This window comes from Melopsittacus undulatus, chromosome 13 (genome assembly GCF_012275295.1).
Source record: "Melopsittacus undulatus isolate bMelUnd1 chromosome 13, bMelUnd1.mat.Z, whole genome shotgun sequence".
Taxonomy (NCBI): domain Eukaryota; kingdom Metazoa; phylum Chordata; class Aves; order Psittaciformes; family Psittaculidae; genus Melopsittacus; species Melopsittacus undulatus.
In genome coordinates, this window is record NC_047539.1 from 8115928 (window position 1) to 8134730 (window position 18803).

Below are 18803 nucleotides of genomic sequence, written 5' to 3' on the forward strand. Positions count from 1 at the left end.
GGCTATGTTTCAGCCGCTTCTAAATCTAGAAGCATTCCTAGTGCAATATAAAAAAAGCAGATGCTCCCAAGGCTTTTCTTGTAGCCAGAATTTATGCCTGAAAATTTGTGACACTCTTTCCTGCTCTCTATTCACATTCTGCATCAAACCCCAAGGTCCCTGGAAGCATGAGCTTTGTTGGTGGGGCCGTTTACTGATTTCCAGCCCAGCCAGTGACAGCTCTTCTCCAGGGAGCTGCTGTTTTCTTCAAAGTGCTTGTGAAGTCTTTAGAATTTTCTGTGTATACAGCCTTCCCACTCCCTGCCTGCCTGCTGCCTGCCTGCCTGCCTGCCTGCCGCTAGTGGCTGGAACAGAAAGCTTTCTATTCTGGGAAAAAAAACAACAATCCCTGCAAGGCTTCTCCTTCGGTCAGAAATTCGTACAACTCTATGTTATTCATCAGGAGATATTTAATCCCGATTCAGTGACACTAGAATGGTGTTGGTTAGGGAGGGGTCTTTTGAATTCAGGTTGAAAGCGTTAGTGCAACCACTGGCATTCTTTTCCTTGGTGGGAAGTGAATTTGTATTTACTTCTATTTTCCATGGGCAGCATGCCATGCTTGAGGTGAAGACCTTAAAGCTGTTGTGCCAGTATTTGCTCCATGTGCGAGGGAAATGGCAGTTTCCACCTTTGGACAGGGCCTTACTTTCACATATGAAACATTCCTGGAAGCCACTCCATGCAACACTAAAGAAGTACAAACCAGGGAAAGGAACAGCTTATCATGTTCTACTACTACTTGTAAGCATAAACTACCAGTGAAACTTAAAAGTGAATATATTTGAAGAGAAGATTTGAATATCTTGACACCTCCAGCAAATGACCTGACACACCTTACAGCTGTTTTATCTGTGGGTGATGCATCTTGCAGCACTACATTGCTGGCACTGAATTTCAGTACTGCTACATTTGTTTCTTCCCATGTTTTAGTGCTTTTAAATTTCGACCGCCTTTTTTTTTCCTTAAGTCTCTAGTGTGTGCTTTCATGAAAGCCTCTGTAGGCAGGTGTCAGGACCTCCAGGCCTTTGCTGTGCAGATGATAGTTCCCTTAAGACTCAGGAGCTTGACAATGTGTAACCAACAGCATGTGGGTTAACAGCATTGCCTCTACTGCATCTGTAGTAATGTTCTGTGCAAAGTGGTGTTGTGCTCTTTCTAAAGGAGTGTTTTCTTCATTTTCCTTGAGTGTCTCCAGTCATAGTGCCCCTTCATGCCTGTGACTTCCCAGACAACCATGCTGAAAATGCCTTTGTTATTATTGGATACAAATTAGTGAATCATCCAAATGCTAAAACTACCTAACTCTTCAGTGATTTTTGTAGTGGTTTTGATGTTATTTACTGTCTTTATCATAGAAATGTCTCAAAATCTATTAGGTAAGAACAGTAGTAGGCAGGTTCATCCTAGAAGAGCTGGCTGTTTTCAGCAGAGGCAGTGAATCAAAGTTGAGGTGAGGAGGCTTATACCATGAAATAGAAGGAACTGGCCCATGTGTTACAGGTGTAGGATTAATGCTGCAACTTTTAGTGTTTGTTATTTGAAGGTGGATTTTGCAAGGGAACTGGATATCTGGAAAAGCAAAGAAGAAAAAGAAGAATGAGGGGGTCCTTCTGGTCTTAAATCTTAAGCTTTTGCTGGAGAATTATGGAAGCCCAAGACCTCATTGAATGAGACTTCAGTCCATGGGAAATATAGCTGACTGACATAACAATAATTGGAAAATCTCTCAAATCATGATAAGACAAGTCCTGCAAATAACTATTTAAAAAAAAGCAAAATACTTCTTTCTGCTGGTTTGCTTTTGTTTGTTTTTTTCCCAGTGTTGCTGGCTTTGGATCCCTGCATTTGTGCCGGCTGACTAGAGACATGCAGTTATACAGCTTTAAAAAGTGAAGAGAAGCTAAGTTCTAAAAGCCAAGCCCCTAAATATCTCTCCAAAACAAAATTTCTGCTGCCTAAGAGGGTATTTTTTGTTGTGGTATTTTTGTTTCTGCAAATGTAGCCCACTGGCTTCTTGTGCACTGAATGCTCAAAATACAAGAAAATCAGACTCCTCAGTCTTTAGGCTTGGCAGAGCTATCATTAGGACAGGTATCTGGCTGGAAAGTCTGAGCAGAATTTTCTCAGTGTGAAATTTCTGTTCGGTATGGGAGTGTGTGCATCTGCAGAACCCCCAAAAAGCATTAAGTGTGTGTTACCAATGGAGTCTGTATACCTTAGTTTGGATATTCCAGTGGTTTCACAAATATCCATGGCACAGAAATGCAGCATCAGTTTTAAATACTTGTTTGACCAGAGCAGCTGAGTTTCCTTGCAGAGGAAAATCCTGAACACTCTTAAGATATTTGGGGCAGTCCTTTTCCTTCTCCCCATTCCCTGTCTCATTCTTGTTCTCCTATTCTGTGGACCTGTCTCTCATTTATAGGTTCTTCATAAATTTCCTAGTTTACTGCCTTCCTTCTGGGTGCTCATATATCAGAGAACCTGATATTCTGTGTATGGCTGAAAAAGAGTAATTTACTCAAGATTTTTTCTACTAATAGTATTATACTTTGGTTTTAAGATCTCAAAAGATGAGGCAGATTATTTCCTCCTTCCACTCTTTTCTGGTGTATGAGCTCCTATCCAAAGACTGAATTTTGTAAATCTTGCCTTTCCCATCTGTCACTGGCTTTTTTGAGGTACTTTACATTCTCGTTCTTTGAAATTTTGGAATTCTATCTGGTATTTGGAATAGTAGATATTTGAATGGTAGGAGAGCAAGATGATGTTTGGTAAGGAATAATTCGCTTTGCTGTTCTTTGTCGTTAGTAAAATGTTCCAGAAATCTGTAAGAGTGACAGTAATAACCTGTATGCATTCTCTGGCAGCTGCCAAATGTCACTGGACACATTCCCAACACTGTCTCCTTAATAATGTCTCCCAGCACTGACTCCTTGATAACCAATTGAATTGTTTTGGTGGTTGTTGTTTTTTTGTGGATTTGGTTGTTGTTTTTTTAAAAAGCTATTAAAATGCTATTAACTGGTTGTTATTTTTACTCTCATCTTGGCCAGCAAAAATTTGCTTCCTCCTATCATCTTTCTGTTATTTTTCTGATTAGTTCAGCTATAGGTGGAGTAAAAGTAGAGCAGAAGGCTATAACCTACTGGCTTGTTTTCCCCAGAATAGTGTAGAAGGATGTGTCCCCTGCTTGAGTTGCTCTTTTACAATTGAGAGAAGGATAATGCTTTTGGGGACAGGGCCTCAGGATATTGGATTTCAGATCTGACACCATCATTTGGGGAAATAAATAAAAGCAAAGACACTATTCTGGTTGAAAATGAGCGTCCTTTCTACAACAGCTGTAGTATTGTTATGGATATGGTGCATTTGATCCCTGGTTCCCTAGTGATTTGGGGGAGACTTTATTGTTGGTATAAGGAATGTATTTCACTACTACTTTCTAGTGTTGGGTTGCTGTAGATGTAAGAACTGATATAGTTAAGCAGGTCTGGTTTACGAATTACAAAGTAGTTTGAGTATGATAATCCATCGCAACCATCTAAGCTGTCATGACTGTTACTATACCTATTCTAACAAGGTTTTGCATTCAAATGGCAAGCTTCAAATAAAAGCCCCAGGCTCCAGCAAAACAAGCTGTCTGATGAAAACAGTCCAATGAGAATGCAGTAGTTTGCCTGTAAATCTGTGAGCCAAATAGGATGGCACTTCTTTTAGAAATGAAATTGAATTTAAATGGGAGCTAATGCCATGTCCTGGGGAAATGCTGCTTTGTGTCTTAGAAACAACCTCCCCATCTGAATGTTGGAAGCCAACAGCCAGGTGAATTCAACAGGGAAGAATTTCTGTTTTCAAGTCACCACATTGGCTAAAAGTGCTGCAGGTTTATCTTTAGCAAAAACTAATTTTAATCAGTTTTGTTAGGTGGAAGCAGACTTTTTGTGCCATCCTGAGAGCTCTGGCTGACTGTTGAGACTAAAGTACATGCGCTGACGATAGTGATCCTCCTGAGCATCTACACAAGTTGTTTATTAATGTTGGGTTTGGGTTTGATTTGGTTTTTGTCTCTAAGCCTTGAGCAGAGGTCAGCTCTCCCTTGGATTAATGGGACTCTCTGTATTTTCAGCTGCCCCGTGCCGCTTCAGTGGTGCCCAGTGGCACATGCAGAATGTTCTCAAAGACTCAGTGGAGAGCTCCGATGATGAATTCTTCGATGCACGAGGTCAGTGTACATTTTTGTCCTCTCCTCCCCATTATTTCCCCAATTTTGCAGCAAGTAACTAAGCTCCTTTTGGGGTGAACTGACACCATTGTCCTCAGACTGAGATCTGAAAAAGCCCCCATTAGATCTCTCAAAGATTTGTGAATAAGCCTAAGTTTACAGGAGGTGGATGAAATACTGGGGTGAATGAATGAGTGAGCTGCTGTAAGTTGGGTCTGGCATCAAAACCAGCTTCAAGGGGTCTCTTGGGCTCAGTTTTTTTGCAGGTCAGGTAGTACATAATGTTACAGTTGGAGTGCACTTGTCTGCAGTACCTGATGAAGGCCACCGGTGTCTGTGTTGCTGATGGCCAACTTTCAAAACCAATGGCCAGGTTTTCTACTCTGGCAAAACTTTCACTGAAGTGACTTGGACCTTTGCTTATTCAAGAAGTAGCAATATCCATATATTTGTGAATTTAATTAGGTGAATCCAGGATGCAATGCTCCCTACAACACCTGATGAGACCCCGAATCTTGGGATGCTCTTTAACATGCCAGGTTTTGTTCTGAAGCTGGAGTGACGTTTGTGTAGGTTGTGTGCATATACAACCTCTCCCTACAGTGGGAAATGGGGGCTCTGTTTGATTTTGGTTGCAATAAAAATTGGCTGCTGTGTATAGATTATGAATGGCACCTGTTACTGAGCTGTTAGTCCTCTAATAGACTTTTAGTGAGAGATAATAATTTAATGTGATAAACTGCTTATGTGGATCACAATGTGTATTTGAGACATCTAGGCATGAAGAGAATGAGAGATGGAGCTCTGTTCCCATTGCTTGTTCAGTTAGAACAGGATGGCTAAGTTGTTTAAGATGTGTTAAAACCTTAAGATTTATTGAGAGGAAAAGTTCGAAATAGAAAAGAAAAATAGCCTCTTTCCTGTTTGAGATTGTTGAGATTTCAGTTTTTCTGTTCATTATGCTGGGAGCAGGCATTGTCATGGCCTTGCTCTGAAGTTTAAATACATAATGAATTAAAAAAGAAACTAACAGAAGCTCGCTGGGTGATGAGGGAGCATGTGTCTTTGGTAGAGGAAAGCTTATGTGTGGGCTAAAGTAATTGGCATGATCACTGGATTAAACATAGCACCAGAGAAACTGCAGGAGTTTGTGCTGGAGTGAGGATAACCTGTACAGGAGAGAGACTGTAGTTTTCACCTTCTAGAAGTGAAGAAGCTTGATATCCTTATTCTGTAACCAGCATTAAATTTCCTGTAATATTTCTTACCTGTATTTCTGACCTTCTCATCTTCATTGTTGCTTGATATTCTTGCAGCTGAAAGGACTTTCTACACAGTGCAGCTGGAGTTGAGTAGTGTATTTCATAATTGGAGAATTTGGAAGCTATCCCAACCTCTACATCTACACATGTGTAATTTGCACTTCAGAGACAGCCTGAAATGGGAGGCAGAGGGCACATCAATGGGCACAACTAAAACCTAACATTAATGAGCTGCTTTTGTGTTCTGAAAAACATCTGGGATCAAACCCCAGTTCCTCAAACTAAGACATTTCTGGCTGACAGTCTTGTAAACAGAGAATCAAGCACCTGTGTTTGAGATGGAGCAGCTGTACATGTTCTGACTGTTGATTCATCTGCCCAGGCTAGCTACTTAATTTAGTGAAATCCATAGAGAAACAGAGAAGTAATGTTTTACTGTTATCTTTTGCCCAACTTTCATTTGTTTCTTGCTTTCCATGGGGCATACAGTAAGTTAGGTAGAGAATGCTCAGTTCATAGCAGGACTGACTTATGCTTCCATGGTGGAAATTTCAGACAGACTAGATTTTTTTTTGCCTTGGTGCTAGCAGATTTTCCTCACGTAAATGGTGGATCACTGAAAATATTGTATCAAATGTCCCACCAATGTAAACTCCCCTAGGTGTATGCGAACAAGGTAAGAAGCTTTTCTGAGTTTGATCAGGCAAGGGATGGAAGGAAAGATTCAGAGCCATCCCTTTTTTGCTGGCAAGGCACTGGAGGCAAGGAGAAACTGAATGGCTTTTCCAGGTTCAGGCAGGACCCCAGGTTCTGTGACAGCCACAGGGAGAGTCCAGGTCTTTGAGTAAGAGTCAGCTGCCTTTAGATGTGCTAGCACCCTCCCTGGGTGGGATCCCTTCTCTGTGCTGTGCACTTGGTGCCATTCCACTATGTCTCTGGGTCCCTGGATGAAAACTGAACCCTTTGTGTAGCACAGGTGGCTTTGACAAAAGGGGAAAAAGCATGCTTCAAAAGCCTTAAACTGGTGTGTGTGTCCATTTGTGCCTCTCCTTCGCTTTTGAGTGTTCTGAAGTAAAAGTAAAATAAAGAAAGTAAAAAAGGGGGAGAATTCTGACTGATTCTGTTGCTTGATATTCAACACTCCAAGTGATTTATTATCAACTTTATTTTTAAGTGACTGCTCAAAGTAAGAGCAAAAATTCAGGTAGTCTTCTCTTTTGCACGATTTTCCTATACACAATATATGAAACATATAGGTATGCTGTAGGGCATACCAGTAAGCAGGAAACTTTCCTGGAGAGTCCTGCATATGCTGACCTGTTACGTATTCCCTTTAGTAGGCATGATGAGTGTTTATTTCTCTCTCAGCTACTATGTCTCACACTGTCTTTTTTGTCTTGTTCATTACTGCAATTTAATCTGTTCTTTTTCTTCATACAGAAGAGATGGTGGAAGGAAAAAGTGCCATTCTTATAGGCATGAGCCAGTGGAACTCGAATGACCTTGTTGAGCAGATAGAAACAATTGGGAAGCTGGAAGAAAATCAAGGTAGTGTTTAGCTTACCTTACATATAAATTTAAAGTTAACAAGAAAATGTGACTACCAAAGCAATTACTTTTCTCTCACACATGCAAATTAAGTATGAGGGAATCCAGAAACATCTGAAATGGGTGAACAACCACAGGGAAATAAATGCTTGCCGTTGCAGTTGGAGGTTAGCTGTGATTCAGTCTCCATATACACACAGCAGACTTTATTGGTCTTCACCCCTCATTTTCTCACCACCTCCCCCCCACACACACACACACCTATCCCTCTTATTTTTCTGAAAAGTGAATGAAAAATGCAGCTGTCAAGGAGTGGGCAATGCAGTTCAGTGCCAATATATCTTGCTTTGCTAGCTGACCAGCATCACACATCCATGAACATGAACCACCTTTACTTACATTGAACAGAATTCCATCTTTAGTTGACCTTTGTAGTAGTGCAGAAAAATTTCACAATGGCCAAGGTGTTTGCGTATGATAGCACAAGTAGTTGAGCTGATCAATAAGGATATGCATCCTTTTCATGACCACAGTAATGTTCCTTTCACTGCAGGCTGTACTATTGCTGCTCTTTCTTGGTGCAGTGGAATACTCCAGCCAGGACTGACTGCTTGTGGCAGGATGGAAAAGGCAGCTGGGTTGAAATGGAGTGCTCTGTTCAGCATTTCATATTTACTGTTTGTTTTCTCCAAATTTTGTTCTGTTCAGACAGAAAGTTTGTGAAACTGCATCTGCAGTGTATTACAATATTCTTTATCATTTGTTAATAGAAACCATATGTTACAGCCTGCATGTGAACATATTTCTCATGATGGATTTGTCATTATAAATGGCTAGTAATAGCACAGCAGATGGCAAAACCCAGCATAATTTCTCATGGGAGTGTGTTAATGGAAATAACAATTTTCTTTGGGGACTGTCACCACCTTATGCTTTGCACCTAAAGCAAGATCTCTTGGGTTTTTTAACTCTAAATTCCTCCCTAATTAACATGGCAAAATATTAGGAATGTTTGAAATGTTCTGGAAAAAAATTAAAAAGAGGAGGACCTGGCTTGATTCTTAGTACAGGTTTGAACTGTACCTCATGTTCTCTTTTATTTCTCACTACCCTATTCTGATTTGATTGGTAATAAATTAAACTAATTTCCCTAAGTCAAGGCTCATTTACCCGTGGTGGTCATCAGTGAGTGATCTCCTTTTCCTTATCTTGACCCATGAGCCTTTTGTTATATTTTCTCTCCCCATCCAGCTGAGGAGAGGAGTGATAGAGCAACTTTGCTGGGCAAAAGGCATGCAGGTGGGTCAGCCCACCACACTTAGATACCATGAAAAATCATACATTGAAGCAAAAATCTGATCCAAACCTTACATCCTAGTCAGTAGTTTGTTCTTTTCCACTAGTCTGCCCCGAGGCAGGTAAACCCATTTTGTTTCTTTGTATCAGACTGCCTTTATGAGCATGGTAAAGTGCTGTGGCTTAAATCCATCATATGCCAAGCATTTATTTTCTCTCTGTCTTCAGTGGGATTTTGTTGCAAGATGGTTTGTGATTTAGCAAATTTTTTTTCTTTTGTTCTTTTTGGGTTTTTTACTTCTATTTTTTTCTATTGCCATACGATTGTACATTCAACACTTCTCTGGCAGGCAGATAGAGGGGAGTGGGAGGTGTAATATTTTTTGATAGGTGAGTTAGTTCCACATGTCTCATGGTAGCTCTGCAAAAGATGTTCCTGTTTGTGGAGGGGAGTTATTTACCCTTTTAGTGGGAGGTCACTGCACCTTAGAAGCAGAACAACTGGTTGTGACTGTTGCAGTCTCCCATGCTGCTGGGCTGAGAAAGCACCTGGGGAAAAAAGATACTAGGAATTTGCTTTCCGACTTGTAGCCTGAAGGAAACCAATGCAATGAGGCCAAGTTCATGAAATAGCATGAAGAATTTGCTCAGCTCAGTAATACGAGCCAGAGCTGTCTCAGCAGCTGTGTCTAGATTGAGGTTTTCAGTGGTTTGTTCCCAGAAAAGCATTCAAACAAAAGCTGGGTTTGTGAAAGCTCCTAGTGTGTTTGCAAACCTGGTTGCTTTCATAAACTTGCACATGAGAACAGCAGGTGGAACTGGCTGCTACTATCACCTTCCCATTACTGATCAGTTAGTCTGGGTACCTGCAGAGGAGCTGACCTCTAGGACTGAGATTTCAGCATGTTCTCCTATTCCTACGTCTCCTCTCCTTCTGCCAGATTTGGGAAGCCTGGTGGCCTCTGTAGCTGGTGCATCTGCAGGGTAACCAGGAAACAAGATAAAACAAATAAACAGGAAGTTTTTCATCTTATCCCTCCCTGACCTTCCCTGGCCGCATCACTAGCTGTTACAATGTAAATTACTACAACGCATTGGTTTCAGACTGGATGGGATTTGAGTACCTTGTTACTGTAATTTATATAATGATACATTTAGCAAAACTTGATATAATGATGGTATGAATCAGGACAGCTGGAAAAATCTGTAAAATGTTCATAATGTCCTCAGGGAGAGGCTGGGTCCAGCAAAACCATGCTATTACTTACTTCATTAAAACCTTTCCAGTAAATAGGAAACCACATAATTTCTCTGTAATCAGTTTCATTTCGGTGCCTGGTTAAATTTCTGTCATTTTCTCTAGGTCATGCTGTCCATTTCTGTCTCCTACAGAGCTTTAGCTTATCATGGCAGAGAAGACCCCCACTTATTTGACTCTCTGGTATTTAACCTAAACAATAAAGCTGAACCTATGCAGACCCAAAATCCGATTATCTTCCACAGTATACAGTCAGCAAATCTCTTGAAGTGCTGCACATGCCAGACAGCCCCCTGCATCCCCAGTGTGGGACTACTTTGACTTCAGGCAGGTTTTGTCTTTGGTCAGTGCAGTGCTGAAGGTCTCTGCACATCAGCAGAGAGCCATCTGGCCCTGGCTCTCCTTTGCCTCAGTCTTTCTGGTACCTCTGTGCTTCTGGGTGCACACTTTCAAAGCAGAGCAGTGTATACTCTAACATTACTGCAGCCTGGACTTCTGCCAGGGTAACAGGGCTCTGAAGAGAGATGAACTATGCACGTTTTTATGGCTGAAAGGAAAGCAGACCTTGTGTGCTGCCACTGCCTAAGCTGCCTGGCTGCGCTTCTCTCATCTCTAATACTGCAACTTGAGTTGTGTTTTTCTTTCTTTTTCTCAGCCAGAGTGAAAAGCAGTTTTGAAAGAAACCCAGTTTTATGATAGATGGCTACCTTAATAATAGAATAGAGATTGTGATTAAAACAATGCCTGGAATCCTAATGTCCATTAGGATCTACGGCATTTGTGTGTGTGCAAAGCAAGGAACTATCCTGCAACCTAGCATTTGATGCATTAGGGAAAAAGCAAACCACTCTTTCCACTTTCTAAAAGTGTATCTTTAGAACAAGATTTTCAAGGGAATGGTACACAAGTAATCTGATGATAACCAGAGGTATGGGAACACTGGTGAGGAGTTCTGGGTTTCTTGTTTCAGTATTCTATTGAAGAGAATTGTGCCTCACTATGAGGTGGGGTCTCGTGGCCCTGAATAATACTTTTTTGTGGCACAAAACTAATGTTTCTGTGGTACTGGTTCTCTTGTGAGCTTAGGTGTTAAAAAACTTTCACATGATGACTTTCAGAAGAGAGCCTTTCAAGCAGACCTTTGGAAACCGCATGAGAAGTGTGCTAATCAGAAGCAGTTTTAAATTGCAGAGATTTCTAGAAAACAATTACATTTGGTGAAAATTCAGGGTGTGTGTTGTTGATGTTGGGTTTGTTTCCTAGTGTTTTGGGTTTTGTTGTATTGTGTTGTTTTGTTTTATACAAGTATTGCATGACTAATCCTTTAAATCCGTACCTGCCAGAAAGGCAAGAATTACCCTAATTACCTCTCTTTTAAATACAGGGAAATGTAGCCACAGAAGTTAAATATATTTCTAGTGGCTACAAGAAATTATAGTGGTACAATCTGTGCTAGAATTAGCTCTCAATCCTAATGCAGAAGAGTAGAGAATGTCTGAAATGTGTTTTGGACTAAATTCAGTGCTTTTAGAATAACTTGGCCAGACCCTACTTAATCAGTGTTCTTGCTGAGATGAAAATCACAGTCTGCTGTTAGGGCCTGGCAAGCTGCCTATGAACATACGTCAAATGCAGTGGAACCACAAGCACAATGTGAACTCAGAATGCCCCTCTCTTTCCTCCCCCAAAGTAAACTGACTCATCTATAGCATTATGTGGTGCATTTATAGTCTTCTGACATGCTGGAAGAAACAGAGGAAAATGTGTTTAAATCCTGAAAGCTGTCAGTGAACTACTTTGGTATTACTGTTTAGTACAGTCTTCTCTCATTAACCCCTAAAACTTGCATCTGTGATGGAGGGTGGAAGGGCTCCCAGACACCTAACCCCTGTGAGATGAGTAGAATTTTAAGGCTGCAACACTGTAGTCAGCTAAAGTTTTAAATTACAGATTTCTGGTGCTGAGATTCAGAAGGGTTTCAAAGCCTTGAGAAAGAGGAGGAGGAGGTGTTACAGAGATAGAAGGATTTTCATCTTATCTGGAATTTCATCACTGTCTGTAGAGGGGAAGAGCACTTTTGCCCTCTCCGAAGAACTGCCCCCCATGACTTCAGATGAAGTAACTCCCCTTCAGTGGGTTATTGCAATGTTGTATTAGCAAAGCACGGTGTTTCTCAGCAATGTCACTTCCTATTTTTCAGGTCACAAGGTTTTCTGAGGAGAAACCGTCTTTTGCTCTGTGCTTTGTTACTCCTATTTAGCATCCTGATAATGGAGCACTGCAGTTTCCTCTGGAAGTTTTGCAGGTAGTCACAGAGGTTGTGGAAGAACTGGATCCTGAAAGACTTTGGAGAACTTTAAAGGCTTAATTCATTTGCCTGTGTATAGGTGCTTAGTGCCATTTAAGACATACCAGGCTATTTAAGATATCTGAATGGGATGAGCAGAGGTAATGCAGAAACTGAGGTGACTCCTTCTGCTGCTCTCCAGAAAGGTACAGGTGATCAATGGCAACCATACTGCTACTACACACCTCTGTATAGGGACCTGAATCTTGTTCTAAATGTTGCTGTTAAGAATAGAAGAGCCTCTAGTATGCAGGGCTGCAAGAAACCTCGTGTATTGTCCTGTTTATCCTTAGGATTTCCTGTGGAAACAGATCTTTCTGTCTTGAAACTAGAAATGTGCCTTTCCTCTATGATGTCTGCAAAAAGTGAGGCAGCCAAATATTTATGTGATCAATCATTTCTTTTCCTTTCAGGTGATTTATATAGAGCCTCTTTAAGAAAACAAAGGTTCCCAGCACAAGGCAGTATTGAAATACAAGAGGACAATGAGGTGAGGTTGTTTCCCCAAAACAAGCTGTGCTGATTTCCAAGAAATAGATATGCAGAAATATTCTCATATTGTATTACAGAATTATCAACCCATTTGGTGGCTTGGTGTGTCTGCCTCTTTTTCTGTAGGTGCACATGCAATCACTAAAAATCATTGCAAGCTTTTTAGACATTGCATAATTAATTTAGGTGGAAATATGACCCAGTTCTCTGAAGGTTTTATGAAGCAGATTCAGCAGCAGTCATGAACTGATAGTAACAGAATTCCTGTTCTTGTAGTATCAGCAGAGAATCTAAACAAGTTGTATTTCTTCCAGTTAACTGAGTAAGGTCCTCTGTCCATACATAGGACAGGCAACAGAAATGTCTACTTTTCCATTTTTTAGTAATTCCAATCCTAGAGCCCCCCAAAAATGATGCCAGTTTTGATTGACTTCAGATGTCCTTTTGATTAGCCCTTGAGCCCCTTGTCTCAGTCATGGATGAACTACTGCTGAGAGACATGAATTTCATTCCCTCTGAGTCGTCCTGTGAAGGGTACCAGTTAAATCTGTCCAAAAGATGTTTTATGACAGAGACTTGACTTCAGCAATGTAGACTCACATGGATTTTTCCCTCTGTTCCAAAGCTTTCAGTCCCACCAACCCACCAATAGTGCCACTTATTTACAAGCTGGCACTGGCTATGGAAGAAGCTACTGTTAGCTTTTAAAGGGAATTAAATTTCTCTTCTGAATAACTGGAATGGGACCTTGTGGAGAAGGGAACTGTAAACTGGAGCAAAGAAAAGTGGAACCTTAAAATTAACATAAAGATTAATCTTAAGCAGATAAAAGGCAGGTCAGTGAAATGCCTTCACAATAAATACTTCTACTGGATGCTAAAAATCATGGGCTGAACAGAGATAGTGGCTTTATGGAGCAACTTACAATTTTCTCATTTTCAACCATTTCTCTGTCACCATTATACAGGTGTTAAAGTTTCCAATTTCTTTCTTATTCATGCCAACACCATTTCCACCCCTACCTCTCACTTAACTCCAGCCTGAAATGCACGAATGAGTGTGTTTACTACCAGCCTTTCTGATTAATGTTATTCCTGTTAAACTTAGAGCAATTCTACTCCTTTTGTATTTACTGTTCAAGACTGTGGCTTTCGTTCCAGATGTTAAGAATAAAGAGTCTGGGACATTGCCTGATTCTCAGAAAATCACCCAATCCAGCAATTCACAATCCTTAGACAATGACAAGAAATGTTACTGTTATTTTTATATCTGTGTTCACATTTGGTGAGGAAATAAAATGATCCAAAACTAAGAAGAAAATGGCAGTCAAGATTTAAAACCAAAAGAATCTCCTGATCTTTTAATGTATTACTGAGTTCTTCTTTGAGTGCACATAAATTTCAAGGGGTAAAGAAGCAAAAAAAAAAAAGTGGAGTTGTGAGACATTCAAAATGTTTTTCCAGTCTCAAGTAGGTAACATCTTGTTTATTCTATGGAGCACACTGATTATTTTCTGTGTTATGCATATATTCTTATATTCATAAATGTATTTGTGAGCTTTATGGATATCAGCATTTAGACATCTTTTACTCTTTCAGTAAATGTCTGGGTAAGTTAGCCCCATTTTTCCTTTTAATTAGAAGTTGCTAATCTCAAAAGGTTGGGATAACTATATTATCTGCTTTTGCTGGATGTTTTCATTGGCAAAGAAATCTGTCTTTTTAGAATCTGTGATGATTTGAGTTAAAAGCTTTCCAGTAAATGCAGCAGCCTCATTCAGGATATACCTAGAAAGGTGTTTGCTTTGTCTGTGGATGTTGGAATTCTTCTCCAGTCTCAATGTATTTAAAATAGCTTTTGATGTACACAGAGCTGACCTGTAATCTTCATTGAAACCTATGTCTGTGTTGCAAGGTTTTTCTGGCAAAGCACAGTATGCTTTACCTGGTTAAGACATGCTTGAATTAAATGGAGCACAGTGCATACCCCATACACGCACATCCCTAGTGATGGCAAAGATCACAGTGTATGGGGGAAAAAATCACTGCTAATGTTGACACCAAGTATACCAACACTATCCATAAAAATGCTTCTTCCCATCTTATTCCCATTTTTTTCACAGGAAGGAGTCCAGCACCAGAACTGCAAAACCCATGTGCTAATTTTAATCCTACATGGGGGTAACATCTTAGACGCTGGAGGTGGAGACCACAGCAACAAGCTGGCAGACATTAACACCTTCAGTTCTGTGTTTGAGAAAGTGACCCGAGCCCATTTCCCTGCTGCTTTGGGCCACATTTTAATCAGGCTTGTTCCCTGCCCAGCGATCTGTTCAGCAGCTTTCTCTCTTGTTTCCAAGTAAGTTGATTTGCATCTCCTAATGTTTGGCTTTGCAGTATGGTTTTGAATGGCTTTCTGTGATCTGTCATTTTCATAATGAAATGTTGCAAATCCTTAATCCTTTGCTTACTGCAAGACTTGGAATGATCTTTTGTCCTGTTCTAAGTGAATGTATGTGTTTAAAAAAATAGAAAAACTGAAAAAACCAAAACACCAAACTAAACCACCACTTAGAAAAAAACAACTACAAAACCCTACCAAACTCCTTTGTGCACTGCAGACTGGTGTCCATGTGTGTCCAACAGAACAAAAATATCCAGAAGAAATCTGCACAGAAGGAACTGTGATAACTGTTAACTTTCCACACCCTCCCACTCCACCCCCAGCATGACCCCAAAAAATCAGTGGCTAATTTCTCTCTTATTTTAAAATTGAAACATAGCTAGATCTGCCTGTGGATGTGCCAGCTGACGTTTGTCTATCTTATTTCATCTGTTCATTAGTTGGCCATTATAGGGACAGGATGTTATAGAAGACCCTCCTGATAGTTTTAATGCTTTCTGGTTTAGAAACAAAACTGCCGTACTACTAACATTGGTTTAGGAATAAAGTGGAGATTGTGAAGCACTACTGAGAATCTTGGATCAATTTCAACAAATTCTGCTTTGCCCTGGAAACTGAGGACAGAAATAAATGTCTAAAACAAGACTGGTTTAAGGTGTGCTCTTGGTTAAAGAGCATCATACATCTATAAGAATGCCATATACAGAAGTGTCTTACATGTGCTACAAATGATGCATCTCTAGGAAACAAAGCTTTTGGCTAATGAAAGCTTCACAGTACAACTAGGGCTTGGTCACATGCATAGTGAGAGGGTCTGTTCACTTTGATGGAATTTTCTTTCTGAGCAGATCCATTTGATAACTGATGTTAATGGAGATGGCACTCACAAGATTGGCCTTAGTAACACAAGAGATGAGTGGTTTGTTTTAAGCAATTTGGTATTTCACTTACATAAAATTAGATAGATCCCATGTCAGAACTTCTAGGGAGCAACTGGGAAGGACCACTGTACATTACAGTAGATACTGGATCAGCTCTTTATTAATGAAGAGCACTAGGCAAGAATGCCTCAAACATCTTGTCATTGATAAAATGAGTACTTCTCAACTAGCATAACTCTGGAAATTTAAATGACACTGAGCTGTAATAGGGTTATGCTACATGATATTCACATTTACATTTCTAGCTGTCAGGTTCTGTTTCTGTCTGATATCAGATTATGCTAGGAAACACTTTCAGAAGACTGAAAAACAGCCAAGCTGAATGTTTGAATGTCCCATAGAGTAATTTCCAGTACTGACAGAAAATTGGTATTGCCTTGGTATGTTCTTGGGTGGAGCTGCATGTAATGTACCCACTTGGGGCTGACAAAATGAGAGATGATTCTCTTCTCTCACATTTTGGCAGCTTCATGCCAGCAGCTTTCATAGCTAAAACTCCAGGATGCAGTTGTGGAACACAGACCTGTGGTAAGCATTTCCTTTAGCAAACTTTGGGGAGGAAGTGGGGTTTTTATTTCCCATAATGTTTCATTGAGGGTGAGCCAGATGACAAAGCAGCAGTACAAGATTTTTTGCTTGGTTTGAATGTACCCTCTGTTTTCTGAATGTGCAGGCCTAGTGTGTGCCAAGGTTGTGCAGGCTTCTGTTTGAATTCTGCTGTGTTCATGTGCTGAGTTCTTTGCTTCGGAAGGGGACTCCACCAGACTTTTCATCCGAATCCATCTATGCCGTTCTCCTCCCTGCATTGCAAATAGTGGCTTAAAGGAAAGGGATCTTTCAGTGCAAAATCACTCCATCTCATAAATATTTCATATTGTTTAATCCAGTCTGCTCCCGTCTACTCCCATCACTTTCAGTTTCTTGTATCTCTCGTATCAATCAGAAAGACACTGTTCATGCAACCTGTGTAAATTTATAATGCTTGACTGATTTCCCTTCACACTTCTCTGTCTTCGCAGCTAAGGACAGAAAAGGGTTAAAACTGAGGCACATTCTCCTTCCAGCTAGATGACTTGAGAGCCATCTCCTTCCGTTTCAGGGAGAAAATATACCAGAGTGGATCAACTCTTTAGGCTTTTTATAGCTTTCATATAGTCTAAATCTGATTTGATGAGCATACATTGATTTACACCTCAGAGGAGAGCTCTTAAACTACAGTATTTTATTAGCCAAACAGGGAAACAGTAATTGCAAACTGGGGTGAGGGGAGAACAAGAGAGAGAAGGGAAAAAAGGCCAAAACGAAAGTTACATTTAGGAAGCAAGCACTGAAATAGGAAAGTAAGCATACGAATAACCAAATGAGATGAAAGAGTTGCTGGATGAGTTTTGGAATGCTCAGCCCCTGCCTGCTCCTTATGCAGTGGTGGGTCCTGCAATGGAAGCTCTTGGGGTTGCATTTTCCTAACCAATTTTTAAAATACTTCTATAATTTAATTAGAAAGAGCATGGAGAGATTCAGTCATTGTGATCTGTATATTTTCTGTTCCTTGTTTACCTTTTATCCTGAAAGTGGAAGTGGTAAATGCATATTCTGGCATTCAGAAACAGCTATAGTATGTTCCTGGGACTTTCAGTGTGGAATGTAGGTAGCTAAACCATAATGTCAGAAGCAGTTGTACGACAGTTATGCAAACAAATACTACCATAGGTGTTGATTTCCCCTCTGCTTTTTCTTCTCACCTCTGCCATGGTCAGGAACTTCTGGCCTGAGCAAGTTTTGAGGAGAGATCCTTGTTTTGTCTTGATCTGCATCTAGCTAGATTCTTTCTGCATTCAGAATATGCTTTTATTCCCTTGTTTCTCCTTTCCTGCCTCCTCCCCCCTGGATTGAATAACCCCTTCCCCCTCATCTCCATGGTGCGATCTCAGTTATCCCTGCTGGCAGATGCCACTCTTCCATCAATCACTTCTTCCCTGGGAGTCAGGTTTACTCTTACCCAGCGTGGATGACCAGTTCTGTCTTGCAGCTTGGTCATTTGCTGCCTTTTCTCAGGGAGGTGTTAGGTTCTAAAACTGGTGACTTTATCTGTTAGACTTACACTCAGTGATTTCAGCTCCTTCCTTCTGATTTCCCTTTCCATTTCCAGCCTTTCAAGTGTGGGTGTTTCCAAGCGTGTGCTTTAGGATGGGTCTCCCTCAGTGTCCTGCCAATACACCAAAATAAGACAGGCTTCTCAGCTCCAGCACTGGTATTTTACCTATTAGCTTCAGCACTAATCCTTACTATGTCCCCTAATATAAGCAACTTCATCTCTTCCATACAGTCTTTCAGTGGGCTGGAGCTTTCTTCCTTTTGTGTTGTGTCTACAGTAACAGCAGATGTCTATGTGGTTGCAACCTATGCAATAAAATATATTAAATACATTGGAATTGAAAAATGCAGACACTCATTTCTAAGCCAGTTAACCATGATGTATTGTCTAGACAATAATTGCTCATTTTGGTCTGTATTCATTTACCTACAAAAAATAAATAGCTGTTAGTATGGGTTTTTTCCCCATTGACTCTGTTTTGTGTTGTTGTGAATATTGTTTACATTTTACTTTTATTGTGAAAACATATGCATTCACTTAATTTTTTTCCTTTTATGTTTCTCCCTTTCCCTTTCTGAGGTGTTATCTGCCAGTTGTTATAGTAAATGAGGCCTTTTTATGTAGTTTTTTAAGGTTTATTTTTAATTTTTGAGAGCTAGTATTCATAACTACATCTCTGTGCACATCTGATCAGCTGGCAAAATGAAGCTGTGCTTATTGGTACATTGACATAGCTTGGCAGAGCACCTGAGCTCCAAGACATAGAAGCCGTTACATTGCTTTGGATGAAAAATGCCAAATCACTGGAGTGCTTCAGCAGGAGACAAATGTGGAAATGGTCCATGAGGCTCAGGACGTGAACACAGACCAGCTTCCATACATGAGCATTGCAAG

General features: G+C 40.4%; 1 protein-coding gene across 1 annotated transcript in view; it reads left to right on the plus strand.

Annotated features, from left to right (window-relative positions):
• PITPNM3 (PITPNM family member 3) overlaps positions 1-18803 on the plus strand; it is a 58936-nt gene that overhangs the window by 7519 nt on the left and 32614 nt on the right. Inside the window, exons 2-5 of the mRNA XM_034068672.1 lie at positions 4172-4267; positions 6970-7077; positions 12392-12468; positions 14593-14828. Coding sequence (XP_033924563.1) covers positions 4172-4267; positions 6970-7077; positions 12392-12468; positions 14593-14828 — 517 coding nt within the window. The remainder of the gene's footprint in view (positions 1-4171; positions 4268-6969; positions 7078-12391; positions 12469-14592; positions 14829-18803) is intronic.